The sequence below is a fragment of the Plectropomus leopardus genome, chromosome 11 (assembly GCF_008729295.1).
Source record: "Plectropomus leopardus isolate mb chromosome 11, YSFRI_Pleo_2.0, whole genome shotgun sequence".
Lineage (NCBI taxonomy): Eukaryota > Metazoa > Chordata > Actinopteri > Perciformes > Serranidae > Plectropomus > Plectropomus leopardus.
In genome coordinates, this window is record NC_056473.1 from 21397901 (window position 1) to 21420144 (window position 22244).

The 22244-nt window shown below is 45.7% G+C and overlaps 1 protein-coding gene across 1 annotated transcript; it reads right to left on the minus strand.

Annotated features, from left to right (window-relative positions):
- Positions 1-3544: 3544 nt before the first annotated feature.
- tshz3a (teashirt zinc finger homeobox 3a) lies at positions 3545-21509 on the minus strand. Its single transcript, XM_042496294.1, has 2 exons — positions 21124-21509; positions 3545-7754 (listed from the first exon to the last, which is right to left on the minus strand). Exons 1-2 carry the CDS (start codon positions 21161-21163, stop codon positions 4450-4452), a joined length of 3345 nt encoding a protein of 1114 aa, XP_042352228.1. The 5' UTR covers positions 21164-21509; the 3' UTR covers positions 3545-4449.
- Positions 21510-22244: the final 735 nt, after the last annotated feature.

The following is a 22244-nucleotide window of genomic DNA, read 5'->3' on the forward strand; positions in this document are numbered from 1 at the left end:
AATTACATAAATTATATAAAAGAGATAGTTCATATATTTTTGAATTGGGGTCGTATACTTATTCATAGACAGCCGACATCCTCAGTTTGCAGGTTGGAGTCCGAAGCGTCTGCTGTGGAGGGGTCAGCAATAAAATGTATTTTAGCTGCCTCAAAAAGTCTCACCTAAAAAAAAATTAATATCCGTTTAAATGTGTGTTTCATTGAGAGTGTTTTCACCATTTTATCTTGCTGTCAGACAGTGATTTCCAAGGCGAAAATGAGTCTGTTATATTGCTCTCTTCAAAACCAGACTCCCATGAGTAAAACAATAATTCAACATATGTGAACACTAGCTGCTGGTCTGCCTTGGTTGCTTAGTTTGTTTGTGTTATTTTGTGACTTTAGCATGTAAAAGGCTTAGTTCAGATTCACCAAAGTCACACGATAACACAAACTAGTTAACTGACCAAAGCAGCGGTAGACCAGCAGTTCACTTGTTCAGCAAGCTAAAACTATGTTTTTGCCAATGGAGTCCGGTGGCTTTGACAAGAGCATCGATGGGGAACTTCGTCTGAACGGGCTGTCACACTTAAACTGATATTGTGTGTTTTTGTGTTTTTTAGGTGACTAAAGTATGTTTTGTCGCTTACCCCTCCACAGCAGTAGTTTGCTTAGCTTCCATGATGCACTCCTGCCTGCTTCTCCAAACAGGGGGCGTGCTGACTGACATTTGCTGTACACAATAAATTGACTATAGATAAGTATCGCATACAAACCCACCTCAAAAAATCCTAACTATCCCCTTAAAGGCAATACTTTCGTTCTGGTGCAAAATAGGCGGATGACCTTTATAACGGCTGTCATAGATGCGTGTGACTGCTCAAATAAATTAGAGACAGGGGTCAGAGGTCGAAGGTGAAGCTAACTTGGCTCTACCCATGACTCCTTCTCTGCTGTCATAAGACATCATGTCACCTCCAACTACGGAGGCTGCAAGAATGGACAACACTTCTAACACTGTCTTCCATCTTGGCATGCAAGGGTTTAGGGAAGCTTATTTGCAGCCAACGACACGGTTGTTTATCAAATTAGGACGTCAAGCCGGAGACACTCAGAGGAACATTTGATTTGTCGTTCCTTTTTAATAGCAGTTTACCCATTTTATCCTCCTAACCTGTTGATATTTTTAAGACTTTCTCTGATTAACGTGAAGCATTTAAACACTCGAGAGAGACGCCTTCTATAAATCTTCCTGAAATCACAATTTATGTATTTTCAGAACCACATATCAGCTGCCTGTATCAGCTGACACAACTGCGCAAGCACAGGGAGACAGGAGTGATATATATCAACATGCTCTAAAGACATCCGCCACTATTTTGGCAGCCATTTTGTTTTCCTAAACACATAGCCTCTCCTCCTCAGCTGTCTGTCTGTCGGTGCTGTCAGCCACTCTCGTGTGATTGGTCTGATGGGCTTGATGCTCATCACTCTGTCAGGCTGGGCTCGCCTTTCATTAGTCTGGGCCCCTCCATCCGCCACACTCACACAAATCACATTGACATCCAAACTCCTCAGATCCACAGAGCAATTTAACTGATATTCATTAGAGGGATGACAAGAGCTGATGGGAGATCTGTGGAGTGGAGGAGTGGGGGGACTCATTCTCCTCCTATCCTATCCCTGTCCTGTCCGCCTCCTTTCTTCCCCCTTCACTGCTGACTTTGTTTTAGGAGCATTGAGGCGCATCGGCGTCTATAACTACCCAGCCCTCAAGGATAGTCAAGACAAAAGAACAATGGATAACACATCTAATCTCCTCTTTATTATCGCCGAAAAATACAATTGAGAGGAGTTTTGTGTCTTTCGTGTTAGATAATTGGCTACAGCAGATCCACAGCTTCTACATTGCTCTCTTCTAGCAGCCACTATAATGCTCATCCAAGCAGAAGTCCAATCATTTAGCCCTCTCCCTCCAGCCCCTCATTAACCCCCAAAGTGTCAACTATCTCATTAACTCCCCCAACCATCCTCACCCCGAGTCCATCACCGAGCCCAAAGCATTCATCAACACATACAGTGTTGGGGGAAAAAAAATTGATCATGTCTGAAAGATAATTTTATATCAGCAAGGACTCTGAGCTTTAAAAACTCACAACATATTCAATAAGGCAGCTCAGCCTTTTTCATTTGCATTATCAATGGCTACCGGTCTGAATCCCATCTTTCAATTATCATCCTTTGTTAAGGGCTTTATTCTGCTTGTCAGATGTGAGTCATCACTGGGTTCTCCCACAACGTTAGACCAATGTATCCTAAACGTCGGAGGGCCGGGAGCAAGTCTGAGGCGGTAATGAGTTTGTGTGAGAAGACGGGGTCAGGACACAGTGTGTGTGTGTTAATTAATCTGTTCCCGGGTGGGAGGAACTGAAGCGAGATGATGAGATTTAAGAGAGTAAATGGGTGTGCTGCACTCGAGCTGTCCTCTGTTGAGTGAGCGAGCAGGGTTAGAGGCTGGGCAAATGGCCGTCACCATAGTAACCAGATAACTTCCCCGGCCCCAAGTCACTCAGTCAGTCAGTCATGACAAGCAAAGCCTGGGAACATCAAACAGAGAGAACATGGTGTCCCCGAGCATCTTCAAATAAGACAAAGGTAGATGGGAGAAAATCAGAGATGTCTGTGTGTGTGTGTGTGTGTGTGTGCGTGTGTTTGAGGCTTTATCATGCATACTGAAAAACATTTTAAAAAAATTTTTTCTCATTACATGGCACTGAGCCTGAATTGTGACTACTCTGATAGCATCAACACCTGCCAGTAATATTGTTAGATCCAAAAGCCTGCTTTGAGGGAATAGCACCTGTCTGTGCATTCTGCACCACTGTCAGCTTGTCTCAGCGCGCGTATATAGGATCCGCTTTATTTTTTCCAAGGGACAGTCTCGGAGTCCAGGTGTGTGCCAGATCTGCTGTCTGTGCCCAGGGCTCCTGATGGCATCCAAGCCCCCGTGGTAATCAGCCCACTCTGCCTGCTGTTGCAGCCCGCCTGCCTCCTCCTCCTCCAGTGGCTCGTTTCAGAAACATCTGGTGGTTTACATGCAGCACACACCACCTGCCAGACGCCTCGCAGGCAGTGGCACCGCTCGCACCTCTCGAGTCCGCCCCAACAACAACGCGACGACACAGAAATCACCAGGAATATCTAGACAAACTGTGGCAGCGGAGACAACGGCAGATGAAAATGCTGAGGGTTTTTTAAGTTCTGCTCAGTGTTTCTGCAGATGTAGCCCTTGTGAGTAATCTGTCAGCTGATTTGTAAGTGCTTAGTCATTACACTGTGGGACAGCACCTGGGAGAGGGGAGTTTTGCCACTAAGATGTATGGTTTTCATGTGAGCCAGGTGAAAAATTAGCCTGGAAATTACATTTTGGACAAAGCTGTGACGTGTCAGTTATCTCTAGCTTTGAAAAGCTGCTTGTTCAAATATTGTTTTTTCAAATTGCACCTTGATCTACATATTTCTCTGATTTATGTATATGAAAGAAAACAAATGTTATATGCAGCAGTTAATTCAATTTAATCATAGAAGCACAAGGCATTAACATATTTGTATTCTTTTTTTTTCTTATCAAATAACATTTATAAAACTATTGTGCAAAACAATGTCCTTTTAATCTTCTTCAAAGGCTCTGCACCAGTGGATAGTCATAGTCCTCTTAAATTAGGAAATATAACAAGTATGCATAATTTAAACAGCAAGTCGTAAGCTTATACACTTTATATACATTTTTACACAGACCTGGATTTTAAGTGCCCCTTACTCAATGATAAAGAACAAGGCGGCTTTTACAATCAGCAAGAAAATCAATAGGCTGTACAGAGGAAACTATAAAAACAAGCAGGGAACTTTTGCTGTTTGGCAGATTCTTTTAAAGGAGCGTTTTCCAGGTATTTGGCTGTTTTAAGGTGTTAAAAAATGACCGGTTTGAAAGGGGATTTTAAAATCTGGACAGGACAGGGCTTTACAAAATGTAACAGGAAAACTTGTTGAACATGCAGTCTACCAGCAAATCAAAACCAAAAGTCACAAAAATAAAAAAAAAAATAAATACAATAAAGTTAATACATTTCAAGTTATTATCTGACCTTCTATTCAGGAGATTCATCGTGATCGTTAAAAAAACCTGTTGTCTCACATTAGCGTGGGTGTACACAGAGTGAGGGAGACGACAAATCAGGCTGAATATCTTTGACCTACAGTATATTTTGATGTGAAATAAATGTCTTTTGAAATACAGAGAAATCAGAAATGTTTAGAGGCCGAATAGATGTAAACACTTTGTGCTGACATTTTTTTAAACAGTAGTTCATGCCATCTTTGTGCATTACCACACTTTGAAATGTTTTTTTTTTTGTTTTTAACAGCCATTCTACATGTGTTTTCCGGTATGTCTACTGCTTAGAGTCCTTTAGTGTTTCTCTACTTCGCTCACATACAGCAGATGGTCCTCTGGAGACTTCCCATGGCTCTTGCTGAGGTGAAGCTTGATGGCGTGCTTAGTGGCAAATTTACGGACGCAGAGCTGGCAGCGGTACACTGACCCATTACTACTGCAGTCGTCTTGTGATTGCGGAGAAAGTAAGGACTCCAGGGGCGCTAGTTTCTCAGTGAGAGTGTGGGAGTCCCTGACAGTCTGTTTGGGGGACAGCTTGGCCAGGTCCCTGACTCTGAACCCTAGGTGGGCTTCCAGGTGGCATACGTACGCTGCTGGGGTGCGGATCTGCGAGGCACAGTCGCTACAGAAGAATATAGGTTGACCCGAATCCAGGTTCTTGAGGAACTTGGTTCTGCCAGTTCTCCTTAGCTGGTACTTGACGTTTGCCAGCCAGTGGCTGATGGTGGTCATGGAGAGGCCTGTGAAACGAGACACGTGCATTCTTTCCTGTGGGCTGAGGTCGTTGATGATGTACTTTCCCTCTGATGTCTGCCTCAGGCTAGAAGCAAAGTGTGCCTGCAGGAGGAGGAGGTGCTGGGGGTTCCAGTTGGAGTGACGGCCTTTGCGCTTGTGGCCGTGCAGGGTGGCGTCGTCGTCGTCGTGAGTCGAGCCTACGATCTCGGCTTTGTCTGTGACCCGGGACCGCGAGGGAGGCTTCGGGACATGGTGGGACTGTGTCAGGTTCCTCAGCATGTCTGAGATATCTGACAAAGCGTTTTCATGCAGGGGGCTGCTGGATGTGTAGGGAGAGACAACTGTTAGCTTTGCAGGGGTAACGAGGGAGGAGGGGGAGATGGAGGAAGCCGTGGATGAAGGGGTTAGGGGGGCCGAGCCTACTGAGCCTCCTCTATCGCTTTTCCCTTTTGTGAGGTCCATAGGCTGGTCGTCACTCGGCTGGCAAAAGCTATTATCAACTACACTTTCCGGCTTTTTGGTCTGTGAGGGAGGAGCAGCCACAGCAGCCCTCTCAGCCATGCTCTGGCTGAGCCTGGAGAGCAGGCTCAGGGGATCTTGGTTTGGCAATGAGGGCTTGGCTGCTTTCCCCAAATGAATGTTCATTACTGACTGAAGAGCACTTAGAGGGTTGACAAAGGGCTGCTCGGGAGGAGTATGGCCAGTGATAATGGCGGTACTGCTTCTCAGCGTGGAGGCGAGCGGGGATTTGACTGCTGTCTCTCTCTTGGGTTCTGTTGCCGGGGATGCTCTGTCGCTGTGGCTTCCCCTGTCGCTATTGGCCGGGGTGACTGCCCTCCATTCCCGAGGCGAGTCTCCTCCCTTGTGCGATTCTCCAGCCTCGCTACTACAGGGAGAGAGGTGGTTCTCCATCTTTGGAGACAACTGCTTCACCCTTTGCTCTACTTTTGCTACTTTCTCAGTCACTTTTTTCACTAAGTCCTCCATCGCCTGGAAGTTGTTGCTAGGGAAGGGGGAGGACTGACTAAGAGGCGGGGAAACGAGGGGCTGGTTCTTGGCGAGGGAGGACAACGCTCCGTCCCCTCCGTTGAACAAGAACTTCATTGGGGAATTCTTTTCCATGCTGCCCTGCTGGAGCTTGAGGGCGCTGGGGAATTGGTAGGCAGCATGGATGCTAGGATAGCCTCCCCAGCTTGGATTCCCACTCTGCGCCTTGTTGATGGCCGACGTCACAGTGTTTTCCAGTGATTTGAGAATATCAAAGCCCCCTTTAGGGCTCTCCTTCAGGTCCTCTTCAGTCAGATAGCTATACTTTGAGATGTCATATTTCTCCTCCTTCTCAGCATCCTCCTCCTTCCCAACTGAAACTTGCTTCTCATTTCCAACAGCCTCTTGCGTAGTGCACTCCTCCTCTACCTCCTCCTTTTTGATCTCTTTAAGAGGAGGGGAGGTGGCTGGGGGAGTAGTTGTAGTTTGAAGAGGCGGAGGAGAGAAGGTGGAGGGTGCGAGCGGGACAGACTGGACCCTCTGTTCAGTAGGTGTGGTAACCCTCCCAGGGTTGGGGGAAGTGGCCTCGGGGAGCGTTTTGATTCTCTTTCCCATAGAGCTGGTCACCCTCAGGAAGTGTCCTGTCACCATCATGTGGGCTCTCAGCTCTTGCAGTGTATTATGTGAACTGCCGCACTCCATACACTTGAGGATCTGCAATTTGTGGGATTCAAACTGCCAGGTGTAACTGGCGCCGTTCTGGTGGCCGTAGCGGTTGTTAGGGGTGGTGTAGGGGCTGGAGGAGGGTTTCTGTGAGGGTTCGCTCAGGTCTGCTTGCAAGCTCTTAGATTTGGGGGTTCCTTCTCTTGAACGTGGCGAGGCGGTGAGGTCCAACCCCACGTGTCCTCTTTTCTTAGAGGACATGATTTTGGCTGCCACAGGGGCCATGGGCTCCTTCAGAGGCACTTTCTGGTAGTGTTTGGTCTTGATCATGTGGACACTGAGGTCCTGGAGCGATTCAAACGAGTGGCCACAATACATGCACTTCAAAACTTTCTGGGCATCCTCCTTCCCCTCCATCTCCATCAGGGAACGCTTACGTGGTTTAGACCAGCGTTTTGCGCCACCGCCTGCCCTGTCCTGGTTGTCATCACGGTAGTGGCCTGTATCATTCATGTGAACTGTCAGCTCCACCAGGGTGTCATAAGCAGCACTACAGCCCTTACAGCGGAATTTACTGGCCCCAGTGAAGATTGAGCCAAACAGCTTTGGGTTTTGCCTGTGGAGCTGGACTGTACTAAAGAGGCTGGGCTCAGACTGAGCAGGGTGACGACTCTGGGGGGGGTGCTGTTGTAGTGTCTTTGCTACTGCAGACTGGTGCCAGTCATAGCTGCCGCTGCTGCAGCTGCTACTGCTACTAGTGCTGTTGCTGCGAGCTGGCTTTTCTGTAGAGGCCGACGTCTGCGCCTGTGGTGCTGTGGAATTAAAGTTCAGCGGTGACCACAAGGGGCTGGTCAGGAAGCTAGAGTAGATAACCTTCATTTGTTCTAAGGTGTCCATGCCTATGGGAGGTGTTTTAGTGCCACCATTCAGAGGTGCTGTGACCAAGTTGCCCTCGGCTTTTCTGGAAGGGCTCTCAAAGTCTGACAGACGGTCACTGGTCTCACTCACATGTGACTCACTGTCCATCTCTTGTCCCGAGAGCTCTGCAGCCCCAGCTGATTCCTGGTCACATGCCTGCTCCTTGGCAGGCCCTGCGCCCTGCTCCACAAACTCATCTTTCATGGGAAGGTCATCCTGAGGGGCTGAGGGCAGGTCGTCTGCTTCCGCCTCCTCATCCTCCACAGTGTGCTCTGTCAGCTCCTCAGGAGAATAGGCTGCGAGGAGAATGGAGACAAAGAAAGAAAGAAAGAGATGAGTTAAATTGCAGGGAGTGAACACGCTATGTTAGAATAACTGGAGAAAAAGTTTCCCTGCTATGTGTGCCCGAGGACTCCCAGGGATAAATGAGCCATCTGTGTGGGAGCCTTTAAAGCTGAGCTGAGAAATTACAGTCATCCCATTTCACCTCATCAACCGTTGAGGTGTTATTTTCCTCTAGGCGAGCCTGTATTTATATACTACCCCAGCCACACGGAACTTATGCCTCCCCTCTTTTCACTCCTTCTATTGGAGGAAAACAAAAAAGAAATATCTTGGCAAAAACATAATGCGCCATTTTATTTATCTCAGGGCGCAACAGCTTGAAATGAAAACTAAATCTGAAATTAATGAAGCCCAATCTCACTGTGGCATTCTCCTCTGGGGTAATAAATGAGTTGGATCAACCTCCATCTGTCAGTTAATATGTCTGACGCCTCTTCATCTGCCTCTTCTCTGATTACACACACATACATACAGACACACACTCATACACATGCGCACAGAGACAAAGAGCATATCTTGGAGAATTTAAAGAAAGGGGTGTCAGGATTTTGCTGATGAAATTTTGACATGTTGAACAGAGATCCTATGGTGTCATTTGGATAAAAGTGAGTTCATTAGTTTCTTAATGTGTGGCGGATAGTCAATACTCAAGCTGCATTCTTAAAGGCGAATCTCAGCTGGTCTAAACAGGTGCTGAATATCATGCAAACATGACACAAATACATTTCCCTGATCATAAAAACAGCTGAACAGGGAGGAAGAAAATGAGACAGAGGTGAGAGGACAAGGTGAGAATGAGGAGCGTCAACATGATGGCAATGCATAAGCGATCTGTCACTTTGCATGTTGACTCCCACTGTTTACACGAATAGAGAAGATAAGAGTGCACATGTTTGTGTCTATGTGTACTGCTAAGTCCCACGCACAAACTCCTGTGTCCACCCACCCAACGCCGACTCACCCACCGCTCACTCCCTTCTTCTGCAGTGTCACCATGCCCCCTCCCTCATTTCCTGTCCACCTCACTCATGAAACCGCTCAACTTTAGGAAAAACAAATAATCTCTGAAAATAGCTGACGGCCTGTGGACAGGTCTGCGGCCATTTGGACATTATTGTAAGCTAAGACAAATGCCACAGAAAGACGCTGTAAGCTTTAATAGTAGGCACTCATACAGTTGAGCTCGGGCATGTGGACACAAACAGGCACACACACACACACACACACAAACACACTGTGACTAAATCCTTCATTCCCCCCACCGCCCCACGCACTCACGTCCAGTCTAAACAAAAATGTCATAGCTGAAATAACTCTCATTTCCAGTGCTAACAGCCAATCTCTAGGCAGCCATGCGGCTGGCGCTGGTCTGATTTGGGCCCTGGGGGCACAGTCAGCAGGCAGCCCCACTGAGAGGCCAGCCTAATGGAGACCTGGCAGGTGCAGCCCACTCTCCGTCCTCCCGGAGATTTGGTTTGTCACTGGGTATCCATTACCTGCCATTCTCCGCTGATAGGCCCCGACAGCCCTGATCAAAAGATGTCGTCGGGCCCCAGTCCGCTTGGCAGTCAGTGGCATGTCGTTTGTAAAAAAGGCCAAGCAGGGTGTAAATAAAATGACATGATCACTTCCCCGGCCCCTCATGTTCTGGACACAATTATGATAATGTGGATGTGGAGGGGAGGGGAGGGGTCTGGGAGGATGGAGAAGGGGGCGAGGAGGTAAATCGCTTATGCTCGGGCAAACACGCAAGGGAGATATCTCACTGCGACCAAGCGACTGCCCACACCCTCTTTCCTTTACTTTCTCTTCCGCTTCTCCTCTGGAAGATATTCGTGTCAGACTCTCATTTCAAAGAGGAAATCCAGCCAGGATGAGGTAGTTAATGTGTTTGTGTCCTCACTAGCTGGTCACGGATGTCAGCTTGCATCAGGCGAGCCTGGCACACCGCTTGACCAACTTGTCAGGTCACCTTTCTCTTATTCCACATATTTCTTCACATTGTCTAGCTATTTCATCAAACTATTGCCATATCCAATTTCACGTCACGCTATCACAAACCTTCCCTCTGCTCTCTCTGTGCCTTAACTTGCTAGTAAATGTTTTACATTTCACACTAATAGAACTGCTGCCCTGTAGGTTATTGTTCGTTTGTCATTAGATAACAAAGGGGGGGCGAAAAGGACCGGCTATAAAACCTACAGAGTCTAGCCATGCTCCCAGGCAATTTAAAATGCAAAACAAAAACCATTATGTCTGAGCACTATCTGTTAATTTAATCCCCAATGACTGATAATCCATCACACTGGGCGACAACCACATCCAATTATTCTCCCTGGCTTGACTGACAACAGAGGTGATTTATCAAGCTAATAAAAGGTGATGGGAGTATAGAGGCTCCCTTAGAATAAAAAAAAAAGAAGGGGATTATGAATACAAAAATACTCTTGGATTGCAGTCTTAACTATATCTGAGCATATGGTGTTGGGCCAATGTATGAGTTTTCCTAGCGTGTGTGAGCGAAAGAGTGTGTGTGTTCATGCTATGATAAAGTGAGCTGATGCCATGTGGGGGAAAGACAAGAATCATTAGGTTCCATGATTGATTCCTCAGGGTGGGGTGGCAGGGTAAGAAGGGTAGGAGGTGCACTTTCGCACAATCAACATCTCAGTCACGGCTCGCACAGAAATAGGAATAACACGTTCACACAAACACAAAAAGCTGCGGAAAGGAAGTCTCACGTGCAAAAAGCACACTTCACCTTGAGAACATCAAATATACCCCCACGTAATTATAAATAAAGCTAGTCAGTCAGTTATGACACCAGCCCCCCCCCCCCCCCCTTCCAATCTTCTCAAACACACAAACATACTCGTACACGCACGTAAATGCAAGCGATGAGGAAAGACAGTGACATCTTGGCATGCAGGAGGCATTCCTGTGGAGTATCATTTTCATAAACATAAGGGCCGCAGACGAGGAGGGAGAGATCATCTGATAGAAATACTGCAGTGCTGCTCTGACGATCAGGAACAACAGACAGGGCAGGGACAGGGGGTGATTAAGCAGGAAGGTGCTGTGGCTGCCTCTAAAGCAGAGCCTCTCAGTGTCTGTATCGCTCTGTCTCCTTCCCTCTGTCCCATGGGCTATTTCTCCTCAAGTGCTGCTGAAAGCACTCTGTTTTTGATGCTGCATTTTAAATAGGCATCATATGCAAGAGTGATAATATGAGGACCAAAAAAAAATTAATCATGTGTTTCTTAAGTAGAAATCTTAGCACCTCATTTTTTGCAAGATTATCGCTGCCTCAAATCTCACCCTATACCTCCCTTTTCTTAGATCTGTCCCCTTGTTGACCACAGTGCATATTCTTGGTTTTGGCCTCCACAGCTGGGAAAACAGTCTGGGAGTCAGATCACACCCAACAGCAGCGGGGTAAACAGGATGTGTCATTAAAAACTCTACCTGAGTCTGACCCTCATTCTTAAATGACTGCTTGGTCTCTGTAAATGGAGAAAAAAAAGGGACAACATCCAACATTGCCACAGGCTTCCTGATATAAAAAAAAGGTGGGTCCTTTGAGCGGTCATTACGAGTACAGTATTTCATCCGTGCTTTTTTTCACACTAAAAAATAGCATGGACGGCAGATGTCTGTATATTACTGTTAAAAATACATTCCATCTGTTTCTTTTTTTTCCCTGAATGCAAATATATGGTAAAAACAGGATCTGTTCAAATCCATATGAAGCTACTAACGTGAAATAATGTGCAAGCTACTTCATAAACCAGTGTCTTGTATAATGTAAATTCAATGGGTACATTTATGTGCATTACACAGATAGAAGAGAGGAAAAACAATGCTTAATTACTATCTTTTGGGGATTTTTAAGAAAATAAAACAGATAACTAACGCTGTTGCAAAAGAAATGTTTTTATGGGTTTCAATGCTTGATCTCTTTATGATTTAATCACTGTACACATCGAGAACTGTACCGTGCACAGACACAGCTAGGATACAGGAAATTGTCCACATGGGTGGTCCCTTATAGCTTAAAAAAAGCTTTATGGTATTGTTCAAAGACAACAAATAAAATTAAGCAACAGGAAAAAAAAAACTTGATTTTGCTATTGTCTATTGTTTATGGTTAATTAAATTATGCAGCAGTGAATGATAATTGGATTTCATCCTATAGACACTGAGCTGAATTTCTTGTATAAAAGAATACATATAAATGCATTTTATTATTATCATTATTTTTATTATTATTATCACTTTTATTATTCAGCTGAAGAACAGAGGGAGGAAGGTATTGGTTGAGATATTCTAAGTCAGTCTGTGATCAGATAGGGGGAGCTCAGACAGGAGAGAGTTAAACTGTGTCACAACATGAAGAGTGTTTCTTGACATGTGTACAGTATTTCAACCGGACCTCGACGCCCTTAAACCAACATAGCCCCTCAGCAGGGGGTTCTTGCTGACAGGAAACAGATCCACAACGCAACAGGACAGGATGTCACCTCAGACTCAATCAAAAACAAAAAAAACAAAAAATCCCACAAACCACCGACTTCCACTCACTCACTCAAGTTTCCCAGCAGCCTAAAACTCTTTAAATAGATTAGAATAATTTAGTCCAAAACAGCCCCATTCTGTCAAAATAGCAGCAGATCAGTAACATACCTAAAATGCCTTTCTGTTGCACACATTTATCAAAGCAACACACTCAATCAAACTTAGTTCTCTCCCTCCTTTTCCCTTTGATCCTAACAGGCTGGCTCAAAGTCCCACGAGAAAATATGTAACAGGTGATCTGCGGCCATTTGAAAAATTAACAAGTCCTGACATAATTCGCTTTTTCGGATATGACCGGAGAAGGCCGTCTTTTTAGGTTTTTACTATATAACTCTGCTGCCTGCTACAGTACATTATGCTTCTGCAGGCTATCATGTTACAAGCGATTGTGGATGTCTCTGTCAGTTTTTTATTTGTGTGTGTTCTCTACCCCCTGATGGCATTGTGAATACATTGTGTCCGCCGATTGTAGTGCAGGATGTGTGATATGGGAGATGGGAAAAACAGAGAGATCATTCAGGCCTCAGGCAAAGCTTAGGGCTGAACCTTGTCAATGCACATAGTAAGAGGAGAGAGAGAAAGAGAGACAAAGACAAAATAAGGCTGAGAGAAAGAGAGAGGGAGTGAGAGTGAGAGAATAGATTTAACCCTCGGCTGATTGTTGTGTTATGAGTGGACCTCAAAGCTGCCAGCTGCACGTACAGACCTTCAAGACCTGAAAATTCATCTCGTTTATCTGGCATGAGACGAGCCAGAAAACACATAAAGGCCTCCCGTTACTAACTCCAAAGTAGGAGAGAACGAGGTGACTCACAGTTCCAGTCCCAGTTTCAAACTTGACACAGCCACAATAAGCGATAAAAAAGGAAACAAACAAAAGAGCAACACACACAGCTTCCCCAGGTGCAGAACCAAGGGCAGTAATAAGGATCGAGATGCCACGGGAAGGCGGCGTTCCAGTCCGACGTGCACACAAGGCCTGTCTTGTCTGATGATATGTAGTCAGGTGGACTTCCTTAAACCATTCCACATCTCTCCCTCTTGCTTTCTGTTTCTTTTTCTTTACGCAATGCTCCATGAAGCAGAACTTCTGTTTATTTGCCCAATCCTTGAACTGTTTAGGCCTCATATGAGAATGATGTTTAAAGTTTGACGCAACACTACACATGGCCTTACAAGCGCTAGTTTCACTGAATCAGACAAGATTTATACAGCTTTAACCATAACGTGACCGAATATACTTGAAGTGTCTGTTGTTCTTGTGAACTAGGCTTGAGCAGTATCACGGTAATATCAGGGGATTTTAAAAATCCCAAAGGTGATTTTCAATTCTGTCAAAGATACAGACCCTAATATTTCTATTAACTTCGTGCTGTCAACCACGGTCTCGTGTCCTGCTGTAATGAGGATGTTTCACATGTAGTGCGCATCATGTGCCTCTGGAGGTCAGTATGGTGCAACAGGCAGCTGAGCTGACTGCAAGTGGGGTAAAGAACGTTATAAGACTGCAAACAGCCGGTCAATGAGGGCCCGTGTTGTGCCAACAACAACAGAGAGAGCAGAGGAACCACAGTAAAAACAGCTTATTTTCACATCTTACCCAATGAATTACTATTACTATTTCGACCAAAACCATAGTTGCTGAGTGTTAGAACAATGGAGTGACTAACTTGATGACTATCAAGATTGACCAACACAATTTTGGTGAGTTTTACTTTGTTTCTGTTGAGCCCGCATGAAGTGTGTTTTACAATAATTTAACAAGGCAATTAAGCTAGTCTTAGTTTGGTAAAAGTGACTGTATGGTCTTTCTACGTTTTCTTTAATAAGGAAAGCAGGTGTAAGATTAGTAACTTTTGCTGACACCTCTTGACTGTAATGTGTATTAAGTAGACTAAATACTGCACAATGATAACGCTATATACTGAATACCCCAGTGAAATTCATGCAAAGCGAAATTCCTGCAACTACATTGCAGAACTGCATGTGCTTGAACTACTGAATGTAAACCTGCATTACTGTAGGTCTGAAATTAAGGTTAGGGTTTAAACAAGTGTTACTGCAGTTTGGCAGCTCAGTACAGGTCTAAAGTCAGACCCAATGTATGAATGCTGTCACTGGGGCTATGGTTGAGAATGAGGGATGCGTTCAGGTCTTAAACTGGGATTAAGTCTGTGGCTTGTAGCTGGAAATAAAACTGGGACTGTTCTTAAAGCACAGACTGTATAAAAATAATGGACGTAGCTATGCTGATGTCACACATTGGTTTGTGAACTGTCATTCTGCAGCCTTGAGTTCAACATTTTGGCCATTGTCTTCTTGGATTTTTGGAGCCAGAAGTGACCATATTTGAACAAGAAGTTGAACTGTGGAGGGCGAGGGGTTGAAATTAGCTATAGAGACCAAACCTTTTTTGTATCAGGCTGTGTACGTGTATTTCTGCTGTAAAGTTGGGAATTTTATTGTGGAGGTCTATGGGGATTTAGTCTGTTTTGGAGCCAGCCTCAAGTGGCCATTCAATGAAATGCAGTTTTTGACACTTCTGCATCGACTTCATTTTTCAGCCTCAGATGCAACTGTTTGATTTTAGGTTAAATTGCTGACTCATGTTTTTGGTGAACAGTGAACTGAAAATATCTATTGGGAAACTATTGAACATCAACATGAGCATCAGTAACTCTTGTAAACAGCGCTTAAGTTCTGTCTTTTATCGCACCCGCGGATTGAAGGCACCCAGCATGCCGGTGTCACGTCAAAGATTGCTTCCTCTTCAATATGTGTTTCCACTTACCTAAATCTGAGCTAAGCATTTTCTTTTACCTCACCACGGAGGTGGGAGCTACACATTTATTATTTGAAACTGTGTTGTGTTCAAACTTGAACACAACACCTGCATCGCGAGTAAAATTGGAAATTTCGACAAAAGAGCTACCAGTACGGCTGAAGCAAGTCCGTGTCAAATCAGTACGGATTCCAATGGGAAAAAAACTCTCATTTTTGTGCAAATTGTTACCGCAAAGTCTGAAAAAAAAGTCCAAATAAAGTCCAGTCAGCCACATCAACAACAAATTTATAACAATGACACATCAAGTTGAAAAAACCAAAACAAAGAAATGAACGTGAACCTGTTCACTTGTTGTTTCTGGAAACTTGGTTCATAATTCGAAATAGTTTATTATGAACATGAACTAGTTCACTTGAATCTGTGTGAACTGAACTTTGAGCTAGCTCCTGGGAAGTCTGAACTTACACAACACTGGGTGAGGGGACTAAAGTCGGGGCTTGGGAGTGAGACGAGCAAACCCCTTCTCACAACGCACAGCTGCTGCCATGATTGCCTAGCAACGAGGAGGTGATGGACGCAGCCTGAAGATGGATGGCCACCATAAATCACAGTAGCGAGTGGGAGGAGGAGGAGGAGGTAAGAGAAACGGAGAGGGAACAAGAAGACGATGAAAAACAAAACAACAGTTTTTCCCCCTTTCTGTAGCAGAGCTGGCCTTGCCTTGACCTCTCCACTGTACTCTTTTATTCATGATTGTCGGGGAATGACGCGGGGCTGGGGACTCTTCTGGGCAAAGCTTAATGGAAACTTCTAGGTAATCATTACAGTCAGTTAGATTGAATCCAATGGATCATTTTATAATGTACAACTGCAATAAACTCCATTGAGGCGTCTACGTGCCCTTCAGTGTCTCGAGTTTTTTCATGATTCTACTAACTTTTTAAAGATGATAATAATGATAGACGATACCTTTCATAAAGCAACCCTCCAGGCAAGGCAATCTGGGTAGTGTAGTTGCGGAATAAACATCCCTGGGCTATCTGATTATGGCCTACTGCTGCGGCACTGGTGTCTAGTAACACTCAGAGAGAGCGCTCAGCCATCCATCACACAGTGAGTGTCTGTCTAAGGCTTTCCACCCTGCTTCTTCTCGTCCTGGCTCTCCAGTTACAGCCATACACGGCCGGCCTAAATAATATTCTTCATGATAAATGGCACTATAAGCCTGGTATCCATCATTAATCTGATTTTTAAAGAAGCATCCATCTTGGAGAGAGCCTGTTAGGGCCACGGGGGAGCAGAGCAGCTCGGGTTCATTTAAAGGCCAGGCTGCTGCATGAGTGATACCTGTCAGCCCTGCTCATCAGGGAGCAGCACACACACACACACACACACACACACACACACACACACACACTGGTACGGCATTAAACATTGACGCCATATGGCCACACATGCACGCGCACACACACACATCTCCACAGCGCCCCTACGTGCGTTCTTCGCGCATATATTATGAGTAAACAACACCAACACACTTGTCGGACTATGTGTACTCACTAAGCATATTTCTCCGCTTCATTCAGACATCCAGAGACGTGTCATGGAGGAACATTCTGTCACTCATCAAAACACAACTCAGTGTAACTCAATCCTCCCTGTCATCTCCAAAAAATCTCCCCTCCCTAACGCTTCTCCTCAAGGGTTTCAGGAAAACTCACTCTTCCCTGGAAAAACTCTCACACACAGACCCGCACACACACAAACGACAGTCTCTTTTCCCAGCTCTCCATTCCTCTGTCTCTCTCCACTGACTCTGCACCTCATTCTCCATTCCTCTCCTCCTCTTTGTTTCTCTCAGTCCACTCTCTGTCTTGTTTTCCCCTCTTTCACTCTCTCTTTCTCTTCCTCTCTGCCCCCTATCCACCTCCCCTCTCTGTGTGTCTGGTAAAGCCTGTTTGATAAATGACACACGTCACCGTGTCAGAAGCGAAGGGTGGGTCAGTGATAAATGACTCTGTTGAAAAGGAAATCGGCTCTCTGGCATGGCCAGGCTATTCTCCTCCTGGATTGGGTTTCAGGACCCCTGAAGACCGGAGCGGCTCAGTTTCCCCGAAAAGAGCACACATCCCACCAGGCTCTGACGCTCTCTACCACTGGGAGGGGTGGGAGACAAGGGAGAGAGAGAGAGAGAGAGAGAGAGAGAGGGTTGGTGGGTGGGAGGTGGGGTTGGAGGGATCCAGCCTGTCCCAATTGTCGCTACAGTGCAGCTGCATCTATCACAACAGCGGTGGGACTATTTTTACAAAGCCTCCGACTCAGTGCCCAGACAGCAGTCCCAGGCTGAAAACCTCGGCTGAAAGCACGCTGAGAGCTGAAAGGGAAGAGTGGATGGCTAACGGTTTTCTATTTGTGACACTACTACAGCACTTACACTCCTCTTTCTCTCCTGAAGCCCAACCCTATGGCTTGACATCTGCCAAGTGTGTGTTAAAAAGGAGAGAAGGCCCACTTCACCGCCCCCACTCTTCTCCTCATCGTCCCCACCACCACCACCACCACCACCAGAGCCTCCTCCTCTTCCTCCCCCTCTGCCCTCTTTCTCTTACACTGTCTCTTTCACTCACTTGCTGGCAGGGTGGCACTGTTATCATTACACAGGCAGGATTTATGGAGTCAGGGCCTATGGCAAAAACAAAAAGGCATCTGTCAATACCTGTGGGAAACACTCTGTCAGGCTCCCTCCTCCTCCTCCTTCCACTGGTGCTCACAGCCTCATTAGGTATGCACTTATCAGACACATAGATCACAGACGTGACTCAACCTCACCGGAATCCAGCCACAGGACTTTCATTAGCAACGGGGCCTGCAAGGCCAAAACATTTTCCGCGCTCACACCTGCAAACAACGCCAGCGGAGGCGTATTGTTGTTAAGGCTCGCTAATGCTGTGAGCCCGTATGTTGGTCGAACAATTAAGTCCCAACTTGAGCTCCCCCGCTGCTTCCGTAAGGGCATGCTTTTCACACATAAACAACAGGAAGGCAGACAGATATAAAAACGGCTTACTTCATTTCACTTGCTGCGTTTACAACGTGGTTGCAACATGTGCGCATGTGTCTGCAATGTGTGCTTGTGTCTTTACCAACACATGCATGTGCAAAGACAGAGAGAAGGGAAGAGAAGAAGAGCAACGCAGACGGCCCTAAAGAGCTCAGAGAATTATGGTCCGACCCCAGCAGGTGGTCTACAGTTACAATTCCTTTCATCACTATCACATGCTAAACTGCACGCACACACACTGAAACCCAACAAATCAGAAAGTGCATGCCCACCGACTTGGGCACACACACACACACACTCACAGACGGACGTGAGTGATGGCTGCCAGTCTGGCAGCTATAATCCTGACCCTGCAGAAAGAGGAGACTGTTGCTGTGGAGCCAGGTCCAAATCAGACTAGCCCCCCCTCCACCTCTCTCCCTCTGTGTGCGACTCACTCTTATACACACATGACCTGATGGCAGGTTATGACATGGCCTGACGGCACACTGATACACTCCGGATATTGTAAACAGATACTGAAGACATACTGTACATGTTACACATTCCAGTGAAATAGCCGCGTCTTTGCCCGCATGTTGTAAAGCCGGTGTCGACTTCCTATCAAGTCGCCCGAGTATTTCAACTTTCTGCGGCCATTTCAATAGCTTCAGGCCTCGGTTTTGCGGTTCAGCTAATCGCCAGCCACGAAGGGAAGTAGGTTTGTATTTCCACAGCTGGGAGAGTCTGTTTCTCATGTTTGCTCGGCTGTTTACGTGGCCAGCTGCCCTCGGTTGTTAAGAGCACTCAGACCTGACCCAGGTAGGCAGGCCCATTTGTCACCTGCAGCGGAAAATTGAGTTACAGCACAACCAAAGGCGAACGGCTCTGTGTAATATCAAGTTGATTACATCAAAGTGGTGGCAAACCTCATTGGGCTGGGCACCCCGAGCTTGTCATCTCCAATCACAGGGCCTGTCAGGACTCCATCAGCCTCACGGCTAATTGGACCAACGCTAATGAAGCAGGCAAAACAAGTTTTGTACTGTGGAGAGAGAACCCCTCTCAGACAGAGGAAGGAAAGAAAGAGAGGGAGAAGCTGACAGAGTGTGTGTTGGAGAGACAATGAGAGAGCAACGCAGGGTGTGTGTGTGTGTATGTGGAGGGGAGGGGGGTAGATTTTTCATGCAAGTCTCAAGGTTGCAGTGGGCTGACTCTCCCCCTAAGTCCCTAATCAAGGCCCATCATCTGTCATCCTTTTCTTTGCTCTCTCTATCACCATGCTCTGTGCTGCAATCAATTCATCATCACCCTTTGTGTGCCACTGAACAGTTGACAACTTTATAACTTGCAGCTGCACGGGCTGACTGACAGGGGTGGAAGGGGAGCATGAAAAAATGAAGAAATGAATAGATGAATGAATGAACAAAGAAGCGTGGTTTCAGGAAGAAAAAGTTGTTTTCTAAAAACACAAAACGATCTATATTACAGCCTTTTATTCCCTTTCGTCAACAGAGAAACAGCAGTGAAGCAGGGAGGGGAGAGAAGAGGAGGAGATGAAAAAAAAACACCCCATCCTTCTCACTGATCTGAAATCAGAAAGCTTTCAGTCATTCTTTATGTGCTCCCCGCGGCCACTCTGAGCCAGTGAGCATGTACATTAGGCTGGGGCATTTTGATGAAATAAAAGCCCAGGCCAGCTTATGGCTAAACAGAATGGGAGCACTCACTCAGCCTGTCTCTGATTGACCATTAAAGCCATTGATGAATGGGCCTGTCAGGGGAGAGACAATTAAATCAAACATGAAACAAAGCCGTTGTGACGGCCCGGTCTGACAGAGCAAACCCATTCCTCCCCTCCATTACATAGCACACGGCTCCTTTTACAACCTCTAACCCACTCCTCCCGCCTCCTCTACCCACTCTGTGTGTGTGTGTGTGTGTGTGTGTGTTCAAAGTGAACAAGTGAGCATGTGCACATAGGAGTGTGATGTTCTCTGCTGGAAGTGTGTGTGTCTGTCTGTGTGTGTGTGATGTCTCACTGTGAAACCACTTTGTCCCCCCTTCTTTCACTTTTTCGTGAGTCAGTTGACCATCACAGTGAGAGAGCGAGTGTGTGTGTGTGTGTGTGTGTGTGTGTGTGCTAGAGAGAGAGGGTAAAAAGTACACAGGGCCTTTCAAAGTGGTTTAAACGTGACGTCAGGGGCCTGCAGCACATGGTGGGAAGTGATTTTCTGATGCAAATCGGGAAGGATCAGATCAAAGCCGCATGACAGCCAATCAATCAACCGTCAAATCAGACATGGCAACTGTCGATTATGGCTCCTTCCAGCCCACGAAACCCCATTGTCTGCTCTCAAATTGTTTATCTTATCCCAAGAAAAGAAGATAAAGCTTCAGAGGTAGGGCTTTTTTTCCACCACAGCTTGTGTAAAGAAGTTATGCGCTCGGATCAAATGCGCACAAAGCCCTTATGTCCCCCTTATGGCACGCCTCGGGCACTCACCACCAAGAAAACACTGCTTATTTCCACTCTTACTGATCAGAGGTGGATAGCGGTTGGGATCGGTACACTGTCAGGGATTCAAGTTGGGAACAATAGGAAGCGAAAGTTTACAGCAGGCAACTCATCCGACGGGACGACAGTAGCTGTGCAGCGTGGAGAGCGAAAACGCAGATTGTTGTATACAAACTGTACATCCGCTTTTATGAAGCGTAACACTTTCTATGAGGTCTTACTAGAGTAGCCAAGAGTGACAAAGCGGATCGTTGGAGAGAGAGAGAGAAAGAAAAAAAAAACACAAAGTGGAAACGGAAATGCAGTAACTGTAAAGTGAGCTCTACAAAGCAAAGGTAACATCCGCAGATTCATGACAGTAAATCTGATCTTTTTACGCACAATATAAATGGATACACATACCTGCTGCGCGCTTGGGCGCTTCTTGTTTCCTCCGCGGCATTTTTATTTGTGGGGATTTCCGTCAAACTCTTCTTTCTTTCTTTTTTTTTTTTTAATATACCCCCTCGCCGTATCCGGGAAGATCCACCTCTACTCAAAAAAGATTCACGCCTTCGTGTAGTAGACTGCACAACATCGGGGAGTCCGATGGAAAGAAAAACTAAAAATCATCGTTACGGAATAGCAGCTTGCGGGAAAAGTCAGCGGAAAAAATAAATAAACGAGGTAGAAGGGGGGATGGTTCTTTTGGTGCTGTGATCGCGTTGAGAATGTCAGCGGTGATAGCCAGCGTCCACCTCGGCTGCCTGGTCTGGCAACAGGCAAAGTTGAGGGATAAGAGAGATGATCGCGTCACTCACAGCAGGAGAATGGGCAAACCCACCGCTCCGTTAACTCTTTACTTCTCAGAGAGGGGCGGACACCTCGCACGAGTGTCCTCCTACCTCTGCCTTTCATGTGAATCACAGCTCAGGAGCTATTAGTAGATTATTACAACACAGCAGGCTGATTATGATCAACAAAACCACAAACAAGCAGAGTAATATTCTGGTAATGTCCCCAGATATGTCACCATAGCTGAATTCAACCTTAATCACATTTTTTAGTTTGCATCTGTAACGGTTTTATTTATATAGAAATGCATGACTTTACTACCTATTTTTAATGACTGCTTTTTAAAGGTATTTTAAGTGATTAGAATCGACGCATTAGCGTTACAGGCTTTATATCTACATGCAAATTACACACGCTCACTAATAATATTTTATTAAATGTCACATTTCCAAAGCTGATAATTAGATTTGACTTGTTTGGTGCAATGAAAACCGGAAAGTATTTATTACAGTTAATTTATTTATCCTGATGTTATAAATTTACATTTCTTTGTATTTTAATGTTATTGCATTTTTTTGTCATTGCACATAGCAACTGCAGTTCAGCATCCAACCAGATAGCAAATATGCATACAGATTACAGTTGCAATGGTATGAGAGTTTCACAGTACAACAGTCTCAGAAAACATCGCGGTTTCACAGTATCACGGTGTCACGGAATTATCATTATACAGTCTGAATGACCTTAAA

Coding starts and splice junctions, on each gene's coding strand:
- tshz3a (XM_042496294.1), bottom strand. CDS start 21,163: ATGCCGCGGAGGAAACAAGAAGCGCCCAAGCGCGCAGCAG. Junction 7,755..21,123: donor AGCGCCCAAGCGCGCAGCAG/GTATGTGTATCC, acceptor TTCTCCTCGCAG/CCTATTCTCCTGAGGAGCTG.